Genomic DNA, 21,027 nt, shown 5'->3' with positions numbered 1-21,027 from the left:
AGCGGAGAAGCACTGAGACCACGTGGAGCAGCATCAGAGCGGCAATCGGAGGGGTGAGCATGTGGGCGGAAGAACCGCATGCCACTTGAAAGCGAGGAATGAAAGATTACAGTGGAAACTTGTTAATAAGGCCACTTGAAAGCGAGGAATGAGAGATTACAATGAAAACATAATAAGATGGCCACTCGAAAGCGAGGAATTAAAGATTACAGTGAAAACATACCGAGAAGGCCACTTGAAAGTGAGGAATGAAAGATTACAGTGAAAATGTACCAAGAAGGCCACTTGAAAGAGAGCAATAAAAGATCACAGTATGAATATACTAAGAAGGCCACTTGAAAGCGAGGAACAAACATTTACAGTAAATAAAAACACACCAAGAAGGCAACTTGAAAGCGAGGAATGAAAATTGCCAGTACAGAACAGGATACGAATAAGGCCACCTGAAAGTGACAACAGGTCATGAGGCAAAGAGAACACACCACTAGAAAACAAGGATCACGCACATGACAATAGTGTGTCACACGCCACGAGCCACGAGCCACCACGACAGCACGCGCCCAAGAAATGCACACCGCCAACCATAAAGGCATCAGCACACCCGACCAAACCTCAAAATGTTGCAGTCAGGAAGTGCAGCGGCAGACAACAAGGCATCAACCTCAGCAGGGATAACACCCACCAACCCAATATCATTCCTACACCAACCAAATCCCTTCATACTAGAGCCTCAAGAACACCAAGGCCAGAGATCGCAAGAATGGATGGACGAATTCGAAGAATTCATGAGAGCTGTCGGAAATCAAGATGCTCCGAACAAGCTAGACATTTTCACTAAGTTAGTGGGCAAGGACATCAAGAGCGTCATCAAAACCATTCCAGCCGAAGAGAGAAAGACTTACCCGCTACTAATCACCGCAATCAATGGACGTCTAGTAGTGGTACCAAACAGAGTATGAACGGTACACCTTCAACCAGTGCACCCAGGCAACCCATGAAACGATAGGCCAGTTAATCTTACACCTTCAAAGGAAAATAATGTACTGTGACTTTGCGAGCTTCAATGATGACAAAGCCATCTGGCAGTGGGTAACACAAGGGTGCCCATCATCACAGTTTAGGAAACACCCATTGAAGAAACCCCTTCCCCTGCAAGAAATAGCCGAACTGGCAAGGGTATACGAGCGCATCGATGTCCAAGCTGCCAACATCGAAACCCAAAGAAACTGGACACGGTAGCAGCCATCACCAACAACCCACCTGGGCAGACCCGCCGCTTGGCACCTCATCCCAACAAGACTCGTGGAACCAGACACATCGAACTCAACCAGAGAGACAATGTTATCACTGTGCGTTTGAATTTCCCCACAAAGAACAATGCCCGGCAATCGGCCAGATGTGCATGTGATGCGGCCAGGAAATCCATTTTCAGAGCATGTGTCGAGAAAGAATATCCCTATTACCAGCCTACAGGCCCCCGACCCAGCTGCCACCAAACAGACGCTATGACTCACCAAGGTCACTCAATGCACGACCATACCCCAAGAGGGACACCACCAGAAACTACGGCCCCAGAAACACCACACACCCTGGACCCTGAGCCATACAGAACCTGCAGGTGGAACCAGCAAACAAGGAAGATCCAAGAAGGGAATTCAATGCCCAAGACCCATACGAGAACCCTCCGGTCGAAGAGCAGCCACCAGGGACTGAGAAATACCCGGAATATGACAGTTACAGTAGAGAATATGTCTGGCTCATAGCTGACTCATCCGACGACAGCACATCGCCCCCAGTAACAGTCCATCTGGGAGGGATCGACACAACGTTTATTATTGACACAGGTGCAACGGTCAACGCAATGAACCAGAAAACATACGAGGCTCTCGTCGAGGCCTACCCGCTACGACCATCCCGGGCTCACATCTTCCAGTGGGGCGCGGCCCTACCACTGACATCCAAGGGTCAGTTCCTGTGTGACCTAGTACACAGGGGCCGAGAAGAGCACCAGTGACTATCCATGTCATCCACAGCCCAGTATCAAGGAGATGCCTCCTAAGCTACAAAACAGCCATCACGCTGCACCTGATAGACATCCGCTATGACAAGTCAGAGACGATCCAAGGATTCCTGCCGACAGCCCAATCCATACGGGCCATATCCCAGAAGGTGCTCAGTCTTGAGGAATTGAGAGCTACATTCCCCCAACTTGTTCAAGGGCTTCTGCATGTTGAAAGACACTGTGATCAAACTACATATTGACCTCGCCGTGCGGCACGTACTGCAACACCCCTGAAGAATCGGGTTCCACCTACAAGCAAAGGTAACACACAAGCTGCAGCTACTACTTGACAACGACATCACAGAGAGCCAAGGACCCACCCCGTGGGTATCCCCACTAGTAGTAGTCCCCAAAGCAGATGGAGGCCTCCGCCTCTGCGTAGACATGAGAATCCCCAACACAGCCATCCAACGAGAGAGACACCCAGGACCAAACATCGAGGACATGCTGGTGAGACTCAACCAGGCCACCGGGTTTTCGAAATTGAACTTGAACCAAGGCTTCCACCAGCTAGTGATCGACCTGGAGTCCAGAACAATAACAACATTCACAACGGCCTCTTCTGCTATAAAAGGTTCAACTTCGGAATTTCATCAGCAGCCAAAATCTTTCAGGAGAGCCTTCGAAGACTCATCAGCCCAGTGACTAACGCCTTTAACTACAGCGATGATATCCTGGTCTTTGGAGTAACACAGGACCAACATGACAAAGCGCTGAAGCAGGTATGCCACATCCTCCAAGAAGCCGGTTTCACACTCAACAGCCTCAAGTGTAAAGTCAACAAACACAGTCTGTGCTTCTTTGGGCACATCTTCTCGGACCAAGGCATCAGAGCAGACCCTGACAAAATCAGCGCCATCGTCAACCTAACGAGCCAGAGAGACTTATCTGAACTGCGCTCGTTCTTGGGCATGGCAGGGTACTGTGCATGGTATCTTCCCCACTATGCGACACTCACCAACCCCTTGTGACAACTACTTTAAAAGGGCTAGCCATTTACATGGGAGGAACTGTGCCAACAAGCGTTCTCCACGATCAAACAAGAGCTAGCAAACAACCGTCAGCTGGCATTCTTCAACCCACAGTGGGACACGGAAATAACGGTGGACGCCAGCCCCGTGGGCCTAGGAGCCATACTGGTCCAGATCAATCCGCAACAGAACACAGAATCGCACGTGGTCGGAAATGCCAGCCGGGTGTTGAACCCCATCGAGCAAGCCTACTCTCAGGCGGAACGTGAGAGCCTGGCCGCAGTCTGGGTGTGCGAAAAGTTTCACCATTTCATCATCGGCAGGACCTTAGTGCTGGTCACCGACCACCAAGCCCTGTTAGCCCTGTTTGGAAACCCCAAGATTAAGATGCTGCCACGCATCAAACATTGGGGCATCCGCCTCCAGGAATATGACTAGACCATTGTCCACAAACCCAGAGGCGAAGCAAATCCGGCCGATTACCTAGTAAGACTCCCAGACAAAACCCCAGACACCGAGACGCAGGGTGAATCAGACGAACACATCGATTACCTGTCCCTGAACTCCCTTCCCCCAGCAATCACAACGAAACAATTTGTGGAACGCAGTCGTGCTGACCCCACGATAAGGACAGCCGTTCAACTAACGAACACCAACAGGTGGTGACAGGTAGCAACGGAACAATTTGAACCGGGAGAGAGGGGGAAGCAGACAGGAGAGACCTATCGAGAATGGCGAAGATACATGGGGAACTGGCCACGACAAGCCAAGGAATGCTACTGAGAAGAAACAGACTAGGAAACCCCTCTTCATGATTGCGCACAAGGGACACCGTGGCATAGCCAACACCAAGAAGGTACTACGTAACCAGGTCTGGTTCCCACACATGGACACCATAGTCAAGGACACGCTGAAGCACTGTTACCCATGCCAAATAAATGCGGCAAGCTCACCCCCATGCCCACTCCAGACAGTCCCCCTTCCCGAGGGAGCATGGCACCGAGTAGCACTAGACTTTTACGGCCCGCTGGAAGAAGGAGGCTACCTCCTAGTAGCGATTGATGAATACACAAGATTCCCCCTAGTGAAACATGTGCAGTCGATAGGATTCCATCAAGTCTTAGACGTGGTAGACGAACTATTCAGCGAATGGGGAGTCCCCAACATCGTGAAAACTGACAATGGCCCACCTTTCCAAGGGCAGGAGTTCGGGAAGTTTGCGGCACACCTCGGGTTCCACCACCAGAGGATCACGCCACTATGGCCGCAAGCGAATGGCATGGTGGATCGCTTTATGGCAAGCCTCAAGCAGAAGTGCCAAAAAGCAGCAGCGGACCAAACCTCCATGCCCCAAGCCATCTCCCAAATGCTTAGAAGCTATCGACACAGACCTCATGAGGCGACTGGCTGGACCCCAGCAGAACTGATGATCCGATACAAACCGCAGACCAGACTGCCACAGCTGGAAGACTACACCCCAGCAGAAGACGCTGAAATAAGAAAGCGAGAGGCTGAGAAAAGAAAGAAAGCCAAAGAGTGGGCCGACCAGAAACGGAGAGCCAGAGAGACCCAAATTCCCATAGGCGAAATCGTGCTAGTCAGACAAGCCAAGAACAAGAAGACTGATTCCCAATACAGACCGGAGCCCCTCGTGGTGACGGAAGTAAAAGGGCCAATGATCACCGCCACGGGAGACCAAGGTGAAATAACAAGGAACGCATTGTTTTTCCAGAAGATCTTTCAGGAGAACCCGGAGGAAGACACACCCCTGGATGAGAAGGAAGTCGAAAGCCAAGAGACACCCCCTGAGCCGCCTGAGGACCCTCCTCCACAGGCGCTGGACGGTTCTCCATCCTGCTTTCAGCGCAGGGGCGCGTTGATTGATGCGGGCTCGTTGCTGCCAAGTTACTTCACTGGCAAGAGTCCGACAGGTAAGTATAATGAGTCTTTTGAACAGTTCCCTAACTTTGTTCCTTTCCTTCCTTAGATGATGGCCGGCGTCCGGGGATGGCGGCGTGCTGCTGAGATGAGTAGCGCTGAAGGTGAGTGAGAGCGCGATACACCCCTTTCGTATTTGCATTGAACTGAGTTCTTTTTCTGTGTCTTTTAGGTGCCGCAACGTTTTCAGCGTGGATGCCGGTTATGAAGAACAAATGCTGTGGGTAAGCACGGTATGCGGCGCCTCCAAGATGTTTCCAAGCTAACCTGGAGTGTCTTTTCCCTCTTGCAGATGGATGAGAAGTTCCAGAGACAGAGTTCCCCCAGAGCGGCTGGGATTTAGGTAAGCGTTTGAAGCTCATACAGTATTTAAAAATAAGCGAAGATTTGCAGAATGCTTACTAATGCCTTTTTTCTGTTCTTTTCCCTTTTCCTTAGGAAGCGGCGTGCCGGGATGGGAATGACACCGCCGAAGATGCCCGCAGAACAGAAGGAGCGATGAATGATGGGCAGAAGCGCCGCAAGGTAAGGCTGTTCCTAACGGTGTTCTTGTTCTTGCAGGAGCTGAGTGCAGAAGAAAGATGCAGGCCTACTGGAGACCGATCCGAACACGGCGAGTGTCACGCTGCAGGTGCAGAAATCGCAAAGCATGTTTCTCAGCCTGGGTGTAGCTTAAATAGTCTATGGGTATCCCAGGTGTCTCTGGGCTGTACCACACCCAAAAGACTAGACCGCACATGCAGTTATGGGAACCGAAATATGTGGGGGTATCCATCTTGTCCCCATCAATGCACTACAAGTCCAATCCCCAATGTTATCCTATGGGAGTGAGTGAGTCTGGTGCCACAAGCGCCAAGTCTGACTCCAAGTGGGTCTTTGGAGGGATGGAGAGGCCCTTGAGGGCCATGTAGGTGATCGTGGCCTGGCTCCAGCCTGACATCCTCGAGGGCTTGGGACATGAGGGGCAGGAATCGTGACAGACGATGACCCAGGCAACCCGCCCGGTCGACCCCAGCAACTCTCAAGGAAGCCTGCCCGCCTCATTGAAGAAATGTAGGCCCTGAACTTCCATGATAAGGGGGGACGTTATGAAGTAAAGGGCACCTGCCCCTTTAAGAGAAAGCCAAACCAGGAATGGGAGAGGGAGGGTGTGGAGGGAAGGGAGGGGAGAGCGGGAAGTAAGTCAGTTTGTAAGAGGAATAAAGGAGGTTAAGACGTGCCCAGTGTCTGTGCTTCATTGTGTGAATGGGCCTGGGCAATACATAACAGCTGGCCACATGTCTGAATTGGGATATAGGATGAAGCAGGATGACCATTGTCAAACCATTTCTGCCGTAGAGGGATTTCTGGGGGGGGCAATATAAGGTGCACCCCACACTGATAGTTGGCTGTTCCAAATATGATCTGCCCTGCTGTTGTATCTGGTGCTCTGAGGGCTTAAAATACGGAATGGATGTTTCTTACTTGGCTCAATTATTCTGCAGAGCCTCTGTATAGTTTAGCCAAGGGACCTTTTTTGATTGAGTCGGCTCTTGGGCTTGTATCATTGGAGGGACAATGGGTTCAGGAAATTGTAACCATTTGTCAAGTGTACCAGATGGATGCAAGTTCTGAGAGTTTCTATCCCACACTGTGGGTTGTTTTCTATTCCTCTCAGCTTTATGAGTGTCACTGGATATATCTTTTGAGCTTGGTGGTGCCACTTTAGTTAAAGCTTTAGATACAGGTGGTGTGCCAAGTGTGTCTGTTACTGCCTTCTTTCCAGCCACCTTTCAGCCTGTTAGTTGTAACCTTATTTTGTGGACGCTGATGTTGAACATTTACTGAGGATTGATTTGGCTGTAGTGTTGGAATTTCCACCTCATGCGTAGACCTTGTAACTTCCCGTCGAGGAGTAGATGCCGAAATTGTCAGAAGCAAATCAAGCATCGAATACTCCATTGATCGCGTTTTCTGGTTTCTTAAGAATGTCATGTTTTGCTACAGGCAAGCACAGAGGTGTGTTTATATCATTTGCTAAGATCACATCTACCACCAGCGCCAATACTTGCTTAAATTCTTGTTGCTCACTAGCGATAGCGGAACACAGTCCAAATATTGCATCCATAGTGATGGCGATAGAGCTTAATGTGAGCGCAAATTACATATTGCAGGCTACTAATAATTGGGCACTGGAGCATTCAGAGGACGTTAGTATTGTGCTTTCCATCGAGCTATGAACCCCAGCTGCTATTCCAATTAGATCGGGACTAGCTGATGGTTTGGTAGCAGTTACAACAGCAAAATCATTGTCCCATGATGTAGGCTCAGCCAAAGATCTTCTGCGTAAATTTTAACATATATTCAGTAAGGAAATATTGTTATCAATTGTCTTAATGGAACTCGGAGATTCCCAAACCACCGGGACAGTCGGTCAATCAATGACTTTTGGTATAGACTTTGAATTGGAATGATTAATAGGCGTGAAATAGTCCGTGATCTTTTGCCCCTCCAAAGTTTTGTTTGCCGTTGTGTTATCCACCGGATTCGGTGGCGGAACAGAGAGAATAATTTCCTTCTCAGTTTCCTTGTCAATTGCACTCTGTTTTGTTGGTTTTATTTTAACAGCACTTCACAAATTGCTTACCGCTTTTGGACAGCTGCAGGTGTTCAGAGCGGCTCCTTAGGGTATAAAATACATGTGACAGTGGTTTTCATCCCACGCCACTGCCCCCAATGACACAACTATTAAGTCACTAAAGCTTATGCCAGACAAACTGCCAGGTGAGATAATATGATCAAGAAATCAACAAGTTTAAGGCAATCACAGGTCCGCCCAGATGCTGCAGGGAGATTGTGGTGTTAAATTACCATCCCACCGGCTCCGTTGACCCGGAGCCACCAATGGCCACTCACACCACAACGAGCAATTAGCTTATGTAGAGTTGAAAAGCAGGCTCCTCCTCAATGGTAGTATAAATGGTGAGAGACTGTCAATCCAGCATAGACACCCGCAGTCACCAAAGAACACTTGCACACCACTCCGTGCGAGCAATGAGCTTATGTAGAATAGAAAACAGGTTCCTGCTCAATGGTAGTATAAATGGTGAAGCAACTGTGAATCCAGCATAGACACCCGCAGTCACCAAAGACTACTTCGCGCAAGCAATGAGCTTATGTAGTGTTGAAAAGCATGTTCCCCCTCAATGGTAGTAGAAACGGTGAAGAGAGTGTGAATCCAGCATAGACATCCGCAGTCACCATAGACCACTCGCGCCACGCTCCACAAGTAATGAGCCTATGTAGAGTTGAAAGGCAGGCTCCTCTTCAATGGTAGTAGAAACGGTGAACAGACTGTCAATCCAGTATAGACACCCGCAGTCACAAAAGACCACTCGCACACCATTCCGGGGAGAGATTCTGTGAGGAAAAAAGGGGCTGTTGCCAAGGTCCTTTCGTGGCAGTTGGCTGGGGAAAAGCAGGTGCAGCCAACTGCTATTTAAGGACTTCCTCGGCCCGTGCTGCCTGCTGGTGATTGTTGGCATGGCACAGGCCGGAGGAAGCAGATGCTCAGTCAGAGCATGTGGAGAATCTCTGTCTGCAAAACGGGGTCTGGCAGTGATTTCCTTGAGTCCCGGGCCCAACGGTGAAGCTCTGCAGCTCCTCCAAGAGAGCGCAGCTGTGCACGGCAGGACGCCGTACAACACAGGATATTCACTGCCTGGCAAGGTGCCGGCGAGCCCCGCCAGGCCTCAGATAAGTGATTGCTTGAATGTTTTGGGCTGTTAACAATGAGAAAATCTGCAAGTGCAGAGTGGAGAGTTAGTATTGTAAATAAAAAGGATACTGACAGTAGGTGTTAGGAGGCAAGCCAAGTATTGTTCATGTTCTTGTTTGGTATGTTATCCACTTCCCCTTTTCCGTGTACCCTAAACACCCCCTCCCTATCCACAACCTCTCCCTAACCCACTTCCCCCTTCGGCTGCTTTGGGGTACCTGTGTTTATAAAATTAGGAGCCTGTGCCAACCAAGGTGGGGGTGGGGGGATCACTATATTTGGCTTCAGTGTATAGGAAGGAGTTGTGTATGCTCCAGGGGTGTGACAGATCCTTTGGCATAAGCTGCAACAAGACGAGAGGATGGAAGATATGTCCTTTGGCAGAAGGTTGAACAATAATAACACTTGGGGGAGGGAGACAATAAATCATCCAAGACGGTCTGGAGAGAGAAAGACCTCCTCCCCGCCTACGGGGAATCACACAATACAGCCTAGCAAAGGCTAGGGGAAGAAGAATACGTCGCTATCATTTTGAACTGCCTAAAACATCCAGAAGGAGGGAGTCATCCTGTTAGAAGCAGGGTGTAGTTTAGTTATAGGATTCTTTTCAAGTGTAAGGGACGGAAATAGGTTTGGGACATAGGATAGTCAACTATTTACTTTTGATGGGCATTCTGGTGTTATCCTTAATTTCGGTTGAGGGAGGGAAACCCCCTCTTAGTTATAGGGATTGGTAGGGATTTCTTTACCTTCTCTTCAATTAAAGTTTGTACCGACAAACATGCCACCATTGTGTCCCACGTCTACTTCTGCACCCTAACATATGGTGTCAGAATGGGATCTAGCCCCACTGATAACAAATGGGAAACCCTTAAGTTCTCTAGACTTAGCGACCGAACCTCTATCCCCACCCTAGATCCTGGACAAAGAAAACGTGTTCCTACCAACATGATACTTGTGGCCCCTCCAGGAACATATACCGAATAGTTTCAAAATAAGGTTTGGCCTGGAGGCATGGGCTGGACGCAATGGCTGGTGTGGTAGATCCTAATTATAGGGGGGATGTGAACGTGCTAATCCACAATAGTGGCCAACATACATATCAGATAAAGGCAGGGGAGAAAATGGCTCACTAGATTCTGGAGTGAGCCCTCTTTCCTAAGCCCCTGGAGGTGGAGGAGGAAGGCCCTACCAAACGGGGAAAGAATGGATTTGGAGCGGCCGGCCAAGACCCTGAATCTCCAAAAAACATCTGATTTAGAATACAGTGAAATCATACCAGGCTTCGCATTTGCACAGAGAAAATACCCCATCTTATTTGAGGCATTTCTCATTTCTAAAGGTGATCCCTGAGGAGGAGGGTAGATTAAAAGAAGGCCTATTCTTTTTCATTAAACAAGGAATAGTCAGTCTTGGGGATAATACCTTGGACAGGGTTCCTCAAACCCAAATTGTTGTTCCCAGGAGTCACTGTACATTGGTGTTAAGAGGTTGCCCACTCATCCCACCTCTGGACACCTGAGAACTAAGGCGCGAAGCCAAGTGGTGAATAGGTTAAGAGTTTTATAGCATCCTGTGCTAGTTGTCAGAAAACTGCTCTGCATCGTCCTCCCATGGCCCCTTTATGACCCTTACCTATCATAGACATACCTTTCTCTAGGATGGGTACGGATATTGAACCATCTAGACGAGGGAAAAAATACATCCAGGTTATCCTTGATTATGCCACCCGTTACCCTGAGGCTTTCCCCATGTGCAAATACACATCCCAACACATCTTATTCCTTTCCTGTCACGGGTAGTTTTCCCCAAGGAAGTTCTAACAGATCAAGGATCCACTTTTATGAGCAAGATCATGGGAGAAGTAAAACAAATTCTGCAAATATTAACCCTTCGAGCTTCTGTACATCCTCCACAGATAAATGGCTTAGTAGAATGTTTTAATAAAACCCTTAAGAGCGTCCTAAGACAACTCATAGAGGCAGATGGGAAGAACTGTGACATGATGATCCCATGGGCCCGATTTGCAATCCGAAAGGCGCCCACGCATCCCTAGGATTCACTGCATTTGAACTCCTGTATGGAAGGGATTCACGGGACATACTTGACATGTTGAGAGAAACGTGGGAGGAGAGAGAGGAGGCTTTAGTACCCGTCCCAAACAGTGCAAAGAATCAAGGAACACATGATGTTAGTGAGGGAGATTGTTCATTCACACATTCCCACTTGACCAAGGCACAGTAACAACAGAAAACTCACTACGATAAGAAAGTGATAGCTTGGTCTGTTTCAGTCGGCCAGAAAGTCCTGGTGTTGCTCCTCACTTGGGAGAACAAGATCTTATCTCGTTGGCATAGCCCATACAAAGTGGTAGAACAAACAGGACCATGTAATTACTGCATTGCACAACCTGATCGTAGAAATAAGACCCATATATATCATATAAATCTGTTGAAGGGGTGGAGAGAGAATCCTGTAGAACAAACCTCAGTTGTAATGGTCAGAAGAATCAAAGGATTAAGGTCTAAAACAGCAAAATGAACCAAATGAAATATAAATGCGATTCAGACATAATGTGCTATGGAGTGCCCAGAGGCAGCCAATGAAGAGTTTTTATAATGCGCATGCGAGAAAGGGGGCCTGTCCTGAATAATCTACTATAAAGGGAAGATAGTATTTGTTAAACATTCATGCACTGACAAAACATATAAAGGAGATGTATGAATCTACACGTAGTGGGCTCTTTTATAAGCAGATTAAAACACGTCAGTCAAGGTTTGACTTTGAAAAACTGGTTCTGTGGAGTTTCAAAGGCCAGAGGATGGGTGAATAAGTAACTACAACCTTAGCGACGGTCGGCTCAGCTGAAGGAGCCAGTCATGGTTTTTATGGTCTGATAAGTATTTCAGAAAGGCAATGTAATCACTTGAATGCATGGGAGCTTGGCAGAGGATTTTCGCTATTTGTTTTTGGCCAGCAGTAAAATGTGGCTAAGTAATTGAGATCCAGGAGTTTCAATTGTATTCTCAAGATGTGCCATGTGCTAATAAATGGCATTATTTAGATTAGAATGTTCCAATTGAGACAGGGAACCAGGGGATGCGATAGTTATTGCTAGTTCAAAGAGAACCTGTTTACTCAGCCTTCTTCATATCGCTTGAAGTGTATATGCGGACCATGTGCAATTAAGAGTTAAAGTTAAAAGGGATCAGACCAGTTATTACTAGTAATAAATTATGTTAGCACACAGATGTTTAACTGGTAGATGATAATATGACTTACCACAGACAAATCCTAAAAGGAGGTGTGTTTTATACATGAGCTGAAGATGGTAGTTAACGGCTACCAATTAGAATGGAGAAAGATGGGATTTCTTTGAAGAGGTTTTGTCCAATCACGTGTGGTGGGTGTATTGTAATAAAATATATGGGAGTGTTTTAACTGTTGGAAAAATCTATATTATGTGTCAACTTATGTGGTTCACAGAGGCTTGGGCTAGTTTGGTTCCAGGGCACACCAGCGACATTAGGGGAAGGGTATATGACGAATCCCTCGATATTGTCGCTTCTCCCCAAGAGGGGGACCCTTCCGATGGGGCCAGTGAGGGTAGGTTGTTACCCGATAGTCCCCTTGGGGTGGGACGATAACATGGATGGGGATCCCCTTTGTAGGAAAAGTGAGGACTGTTGAAGGAGAACGTGGCATGTACACCATCAGGCCGCCAGACGTGATTCACCCAACCATATAGATAGAGCTCAAAGAATCCCATCCTCTCGGTCCCCTCTTTCTTCTACTAATTTCCTCATACATAGAAACTATGTATATTTGATTTTGTGTATTTGTAACGTGCTCAGGATGGACCCAGCCGTATAAAGGAGCAGCTGTAATCGACAACATTAGCAAACCATAGGGCATAAAAGTACATTTATCGTATTCCTACCTTAGAGGTCAATGGTGGTATCAAGCAGATGATACTGTGACGAGGAAGAGTGAGAGAAGATTGAATATGGCGGACTGCAAAAGTACTGCCACGAGGAAGAGCAGGACGATGAAGATCCCTTTGCAGAACCGATGCGAACATTCAGGCAATTGGAAGCTACAAATTCAATCTGTCATAAAAACTAACGAGGGACTCAACTCGAAGCGAGTCCTGCCCCAGAGCAGCTTCACGCTGGAGAGCAGAGCAGCGCAAATAGGACGCGCTGCAGACCTGAACACCTGGAGTAGGAAAGCAGGGGCAGAGAAGTGGAGAAGAGCCACAACCTACCCGGTTGTTGGAGCACCGGACGTCCAGTGGCACAAAGACAGCCATCCAAGGGGTCCAGGTGAGACCAGACGTGCAGGAAGAAACCAGCGTGGAGGAGCCGCCGACAGCAGAAGGAAGACCGCGAGAGCTGAGGGGGAAGCCGCAGATGCTTACCAATGCTGCCGAGGACCGGAACCCTTGCGGACCACATGGAAAGGTATGCAGAGGGGCACCGGGAAGGCACTGAGACCCCAGAGGCGGTGGTTGGGAAGAGGTGCAGAATCAGCTTCCTTGTGCCAGTGGAAAGGAAAAGAGACCAGTTGACAATGTAGTGGGTGAGAGAGCACCCCAAAGAGACTCAAAGAGAGGCCTGGCAGGATAGTGAACCGAGCCTAGTTAAGAGACATTATATGTCACCCTTTCTCAAATAGGTCCAGTCCTTCTTTCTTGCCCTATCGCTGCCATTCGCCTTCTCTATTGAATTCTGCTTCATTAAATTCAACAATGATCTGGCTACCTCCCTTGATTGGCACCAACCAGCTCCCCACTTCACCCCCACTCACCCCTGCCTCAACCATGGATCTCCCAAGTCAGGCTAAGGACAGCAATGCACCACCACCTACACTGCTGGCGTAACTATCACTCTGCTTCTCTTTTTTACCACATACAAACATTCTCTGTTCATGCTCACTAGTGCTGTTGCCAAATACACTTAGTATAATAACCTTATATCAGCTCTCCTGCCACTATTATTAAAATATGAGAAACCCTAAATACCATCCATTCTCTTCCATCCCACCTCCTTTTGTGCACATTCCATGCTCCCACCCACACCTCAATATCCCTGTCCCACTGAACTCCTACCAATCCTCTGCACAACCCCCTCATTAACTGCTTCGTACCACAAATTAAAGAACTGGCGTCTCCTCTCATCTTGCCTCCCTCTTCAACCAACCCCTCCCCACAGGTATCTTACCTGCCTGTTATAAAATAGCCATTGCCATTCCCATATTGGAGAAACACACTTCTGATTCCAACAACCACTCATTTTACAGACCTGTCAACCCTCTTTTTATAGACCTGCTCCACCACGTCAGAATTCTCAAGTGTGATGTCTTGAATCGCCTTGTGAACTACCTTGAGGATCACACCCCCTGTGATCCCTTCCAATCAGAGTACGACTCCACTACAACTGCTCTCATCCACGTCTCCAACTTTTTGTTAATTGCTCAGAACTCTCACCTTTTCTCCATCCTCATCCTACTCAATCTTTCTGCTGCCTTTGACATGGTAATTATCACTTGTTCCATCAAACCATCTCCTCCCTTGGCTTCAAGGATGTTGCGTTTGACTGGGTTGCCTCCTACCGGTTTACTCTCTCCTTCTCCATCTTGTGAATCTCTGACTCCTCCTACCCAGTCACCCCACTGGGCGGTCCCAGGGATCAGTCCAAGGACCACTCTTCAACACCCTTAAAATCTCTTCCCTGGGTAAACTCATCCAATTCTTTGGATTTTAATACCACCTCTTTGTTGATGACAGTCAAACATTGTCCTTCTTTTCTCCTACCTCCCAGCCACCTCAGAATGCATCACCACGTGTCTCACAGCTATCCAAAACCTGATGGCTCTATGCTGCCTAATGCTAAATTCATATGTAACCCAAGTTATTCTCCTGGCTTCCAATGTCAATCCCACTCTCCCATAGCCTTCCCACCGGACCTCCATACATCACTTAAGGCCTGGGTCTTTGGCTGGGATGTAAATATATATATATATATATATATATATATATATATATATACTGCCTGCCCCCCTTGTCAATGTCCCTGGTCTAGGTTCCTTGTTCGATCTACCCCACAATTAGCAGGCTTGCCCACAACTCACTAACCATCACATAATTATAATTGTTCTTTTATAACGCGCTTAACACCGGAGATCGTTTCTAAAGACATTCTAACACCAGGACTGACTCCTTCATATAATGAAGCTTTTTCTGTACAAAATGACATCCCGACTGCCTAACTAAACAAATGACGTCATTCAGTTGTATTTGGAATTGTGCTTTATTTGCATATGTGCTGATTCCCTACGCTTCCCTACGCACTAACATTGCATGGGGAATTAGCACTAACTTATGTGTTGATTTTGCAAGGCTTAAAATAGGTTGAGACACTAAATGTTCCCTAACTTTGTTTTTTTAACCGTTGCCCATTAGCTAGTATAATTAATAAAATATTGCCAGTCTTTCATAGATTTTTTTAGACTTGCATGGGTACTCATTGCAACCAATTATAGTGTGTCCCCTTGTAGCAAATCTACTCCACTTTCTATCCTAAATCTTTTTATGGGCTCTATTGATTGAAATATCGGTCTGTATATATTCTAAGCTCCTTATATCTGCACAGAAACATTGTTTCTCAAACTTGTGTCCCGTGGCACCTCTGGTGTAGTTCTTGTGCTTGGCCCGCACTGCTTAAAGGTGAGTCAAAGGAACTTCATTGAGGTTTTTGACCTACCTCTAAATATGCAGCTGGACGGGTAGTATGGGAACTCGGCTACTGGGCGTTAAGCCTCTGGACGTTTTTCTACTTGACTGTTCTGGCCCATTTCCTTACTGTTTTCTCTCAGTGCTGTGATCCATTTACACTTCTGGTTTCGGGTTTCTTTTCTTCAGTCTTTGCTTTGGGCTCGTATAATTATAATTTTCTAGAGTATTCCACTGCACCTCTCCATTCCCTTGTACTCATTTGCAGGTTTCTTTATACTTACGACTCTCAGGTACCTTTCCCCACTCTTCCTTCTCCAATCGCTTTATACACGTTTCAGTTTGACTCCTCGTCCTTCCCTTTATTGTGGGTTTCTTAAGGTGTCTCTCCAGAGAAGCCTCCCGTTTCTAGGAACAGCAGATTTTCGAGTACTCTACACTCTTTGCTCCATACGCCTTTGAAGCTTCTCGTTCTAGGGCCCCCCCCCCTCCCCCTCTCAGTATTTTGGATATTTTAGACTCTGGATTCTGTCGTGTCCCTTCTTCAATCTCTTTTCTCTGGTGGCTTTACACGTCTGGTTTTAAAGAGTCCCTGATTCGCTCTCTCTGCTCTTGCCCATGTCCACTCCTGGTTCTCCTAGGGATCGCTCCTTCACCACCATTGTTAAGGCTTTGACTGGCCTGTAGGGCAATGCCTGAACAAAAACCACAAAATGCTAGTGTGGGTCACTTTTTTGGCCCATGTGGGCCAGTTTGATAAGTTACTTCATCATGCGGCTAGTAGATTTGACCAGCAGTGTTAATGTGAAAAAGTATTCTTTCAAATGAACATTTGGCATCACATTAAAACCTCTTCCTTGGGTACTACTCAGTCTTTCACAAAAGTAATGAATTACCATTTGCAACTGTGCGCCACTTTTCCATTGGTGCCCCGCCTGAGTTAATTTTATGCCCCAATTTGACCCTGCTTTTGCTTGCTGATTTTATGACTCTTATGTCTCTCACTCACTTTATTGTTTCTCTTCTATACTGGTATACTCCTAGGGAGTCTCCTTTTTAATCTCTTCTCCCAACCTCATTATACTCATGAATCGTCCGTTTTTTCCTTTGTTCTCTCCTCTCTACACCCCTGATATACCTGCTTGAATGTCTGTGTAACCTCCTCTTTATGATAGTGTTTCTTCTGTGTTTTGCCTGTGCACTTTCTTCTATCTTGCATGTATACACCTACCATTAGTGTGATCCACCTTGGTCCTCTTTGGCCATTTCCCTTTAGACTTCTAGCTCTGGACAATTTCTCCTTTACTGTGTTCTGTAATCCTTATATACTCCCGGTTCTAGGGTGTCTCTTCTTAGCTCTCCACTGTTTCCTTCAAACTCTTCTGCCTCCCTCCTGAAATGTCTCATCTTTCATCTCCAATCCATGCATGGGTGGACTTGCCAATAGATAACTCTGGAAATTTCTCTGTAGGCCTCTTGTGTGGTAACCTATTTTATTTTCAAATGTCCTCATAGGAAAAGGTTTGGGCTTGCCGAAAATGTGGCGGCACTTTGAACATAGGGCCTCATTTGGTTCCCTGGCCACCCCTGAATCCATGCCCTGCTATCCTTACTCTACATGTTCTTTAGGGTGCCTCTATGTCCTTGTCAACGTCACTACGCTCTTGGATCTCTCAATTCCAGTCTCTCTCTGTAATTTCTCCAATGGGACTCTTGGTTCAAATAACATCCCAGGCAGTGCGGGGACATGTCGCAACAGGCCCGGCGTGCAGGGAGCTGGCTCCAGTCCCACGCTGGCCAATCCAGCTCAGACGTTAGAGCGCGAATTACTTCAGGAAATCGTCTCGAGGGGCCAGGAAGAGGGAAACGCATTGGGAGAGCCCGCGCCCAAGGCTCCGTGAAATAGGGTGGGCCAGGATGAGGAGGAGGCGGGTTTGGCGAACCTCGCTGCATTGTGAGAACCGCCTGCTGGAGTGTAGAGTCGTCGCAGAGGAAGGCGGAGGCAGACCCTGCAGCAGAAAGGTATAGTACCATACTGTGAACAGGGGGCCGGGCTAGCCGCAATGCCTAGATGCATGGGAGGGGAACGGATGGAAATGGAGGGCTGAGGGGAAACGGAAGTTATCTCCAGCAGTAGAGGCGGGGTTATGGGGCCGATGACACTGAGTAAATCGAGGGGGAGAGGGTCCCTCGCAGAGTTTTCTCCATTTGGGCGGGGTTGGATTCTTATTGATAACGGGCCATGTAACAGCACTTTTACAACCTGGCAGCAAAAACGGTAGCTTCGCGCTGCGGGAATGTGTCAGTTGAATTACCTCCGTTTGCTGCACGAGGGAGAGGGGGTTTAAGAAGGGTTTCGAAACACAGACACGAAAAAAGTGTAATAGGTGCAGTGGTAAGACAAGACCAATAGATGATGGGGATGGGATGGGATGGGGGGAGTGGGGGGGGAGGAGGTTGGGGTCCACGAAAAAAGGTCCTGCTACTCTACCCCCAATCCATACGGTCTCATTCGCGCCCACAAACCGCCCACCCCAATCTACTCTTTTGGTAACTAGTGGCAGATGGCATTTTAACAGATAACAAACAAATAACACTGCAAATAACACTGCAATTCATTACAGATGCAGGGAATTCATATATCGGAGCTCTGTCCAGGCGCTCTGGGGAAAAATACATACAAACCTCCTAACTTGCATATGGATTGCACCAACAGAAATTACTTCAAAGAAAGGGACATTGCAAGGAGCATCATCAGTCTTTGATACTTGGAGGTACCATGGAAGTGACTTTAGAATAAATTGCCATAAGTAAACCAAGTGGCAAATAACTTTGTGGTGCACAATACCTAAATTGCACTATTGTTATACATGGAGTAACTCTATAGTCAGTCTTTTTTTAAATAACAGCATGATATATTAACATAAGCTCGGAAGTGAATCACTTGCAGAGCCGCAGATAAGACACTGGGATTATATGATCTGCCACTTTGGATAAACAGTGAAACTGGGATGTGAACAATTTAAGCAGAGCACATCTTCTCAGGTTTAGTTGATATAGATATTAAGGTTTCCCTTTGCATTTCATATAAATAATAATGTATATCAATGCCTTTGAAGCAAAGCACATTACATAATAAACTATCTTTTCATAATTAACTTTACCATATAGACATCATCATAGAAATATGTTGAGCAATTAGAGGATGGCTTTAATTTTATTCTCCTCATCCTGCATGCAAAGTTACAATAGCATCATGCAAATTAATGTGAGCCTAACAAATCCCTGTTGGGTAAAGCCATAGTAATTATTTCATAACGCCTGCATCATTGTGCACCCTTCTCACTGCTGATCACTGCCTCCCATTCCCATTTCTAAAGTGACAAAAGTCCCTGCTAATAGTCCCCCTTCCCTCCCATTGTTGCCTAATGGCTCACATTTGAATGCTCTGTTTACACAGAGCGACCTGCCAGCCCCTCTGCTGCACGGAGCTCCTTGGGACATTGTCCTGGCAGCGGGACACCTCACCTGTTCGGAAAGGTTAAGGTGTCCTGCTGCCAGGACAATGAGCATGCTGAGCAGGAATTGCTCAGCACACATTGTCCTCCCAGCGGGACACCTTTCCCGTTGGGCATTCTCATTGAGGCGCCGAACGAACGGGAGAGGTGTCCCACTGACAAAAGTCCCTGTCAGGTTATCAAAAGAGCCTATGGAGGGGGGCAGCTTGCCTCGCTCGGCACGCCACTGGAGAGTGGTGAGGTCATTGGCAGCATAGGTGAGAACAGTGTTCCAAGGGAGAAGAAAACTGGGCATAAGGCAGCAGCATCAGACGGGGTGAGAGCAGTGGGAAGTGATCAGGACAAGCAAATGGTCTGTTATGTTATTAGGATTGATACTATGCTCTGCTGCCATTTGCATGGCCTCCAGGAACTCTGGCGAATCTGAAGGAGTGGGTGGTGGGTTAGGGTAGTGCGGAGAGAGTGGAACATGTAAGATAGCATTGTGGTTGGGTTGATTGATGGATGCATACCACAAGTTGGCTGAGCTTTGCTTTCGGGTCTGTTTAAGTAGGCAGTCTGGTACTGTTCACCACCCACACAACAAGATATATACAAGCCCACTGTAGCCCACCTTGGCTAAATAACTGAGGCAAGACCAGCTCTTCTTACTGTGGCACAACAAGGCCCCAGTTTATTCTTACACATTTCACACCGTAAATTAAAACCAAAATAGGACTAGCAACACTTTTTCTGATTATTCTTCCTTCTCATCAGTACCCCTTTTTCTTTTTCATCTCTTTATTCATTTACATTCAGCTCTTTTTTTTTTTCGCCTATCCATTCTTTTTCCAGCATACTTAGGTTCCACTCCCTGAGCCTCCCGCTTAGGGCGAAACACATTGTCAGCCGCTGCTGAAGGGCTGCTGGGAGCAACAGTATACTTTCCTTTCCACCAGTCCAGGCTGGAAGCTTACGACCACGGGGGTGCGCTTCCTTTTTGACCTTGCTGCTGTGCTAGGTTAACAGGGGGCAATTTACTCTTGGTGCTCTTTACCCTCGATCAGGAGGTTAGTTTTGGCACTGCTCGATCACCTGAGTTACCGCCTGTGACAATCCAATCATTAGACAACCTACAAATAAAATACACGTTGGTGGGTTGGGTGGGACAATGTTGCTCCTGCTGCAGGGGGAGTGAACGTGCAAAGAGACCGCTCCCCCTGTGCAGGCACTGCATATAGAGACCACTGTTTATGGCACTATTCCCCTTTCTGGGGGTCACCATCTTGGTGACCCTCTACTTCCTGTGCCTTCACCCACTACATTTGTAGTGGTTCTTGGAGTTTAAAACATGCACACCTTTTAACGTTTTCAAAAGCACTATTAGAAGAAAAAAATCCTCTCTTGGTTTTGTGTCTGTGTTGATTTTATGAAAGGAAAATGCCATTCATTCGGTTCAATCTGGGTGGTTATGCAAAGCCAATTTAATGACATGCATATTTCACCTTGAAATGCTGATTTCTGGTGATGTCACATTGCATTATGTTTGTCGATGAACACCCCCCCACTTAAGTTCTGGTCAATTATTCTAAATGTTTTACCATGTGGGTTTCCCGGAAAAACAAACGTTTTGTGTTGCTGACCCTAGAAGGACAGTGTTTGCAATGCTGTTCCTGCTTTTACTATTTGAGGATTTGTTACAATATAGCAGGCAGAAGTGGGACGATCATATTGCGAAGCAAAGTGTTAAGATGAGCCAAACTCCTGGGTGAATTTTCAGACTAGCAAGGACTTTGCAAAATGTATCCCTAGAACATATGATAACAGTTTACAAGGGCAGAGCTATCCCCGCGGGAAATTATGGGGGTGCAATCTGGAATATACTAAGGCAGATTGCCTTTAAAAGTTGAGACTATCATTTCAAGATGATTATTAATGGTCTCTTCATCAACACTGGTATATTTAGTACATCTAAAATACGTATCTTACTGACACCATATATGTGAGACCTATTCTGACGTCGTAATTATGGGCTAGGAACCAAGGCCATGGCAGAAAGTCCTGCCATG

The 21,027-nt window shown here is 47.1% G+C and overlaps 1 protein-coding gene across 2 annotated transcripts in view; it reads left to right on the top strand.

The window, feature by feature from the left end:
• The first annotated feature begins 17,285 nt into the window (after positions 1-17,285).
• Positions 17,286-21,027, top strand: part of LOC138582988 (monocarboxylate transporter 6-like) — an 863,635-nt gene continuing 859,893 nt past the window's right edge. The window contains exon 1 of one of the 2 annotated variants that reach the window (XM_069654831.1): positions 17,286-17,483. In XM_069654831.1, coding sequence (XP_069510932.1) covers positions 17,379-17,483 — 105 coding nt within the window. In that variant the 5' untranslated portion in view covers positions 17,286-17,378. The remainder of the gene's footprint in view (positions 17,484-21,027) is intronic. The other variant, XM_069654832.1, reaches the window with a different exon arrangement.

This window comes from Ambystoma mexicanum, chromosome 3q (genome assembly GCF_040938575.1).
Source record: "Ambystoma mexicanum isolate Mex_15411 chromosome 3q, UKY_AmexF1_1, whole genome shotgun sequence".
Classification (NCBI taxonomy): domain Eukaryota; kingdom Metazoa; phylum Chordata; class Amphibia; order Caudata; family Ambystomatidae; genus Ambystoma; species Ambystoma mexicanum.
Note: the sequence above shows the minus strand (reverse complement) of the source record. Positions and strands in the feature narration are given on the sequence as shown.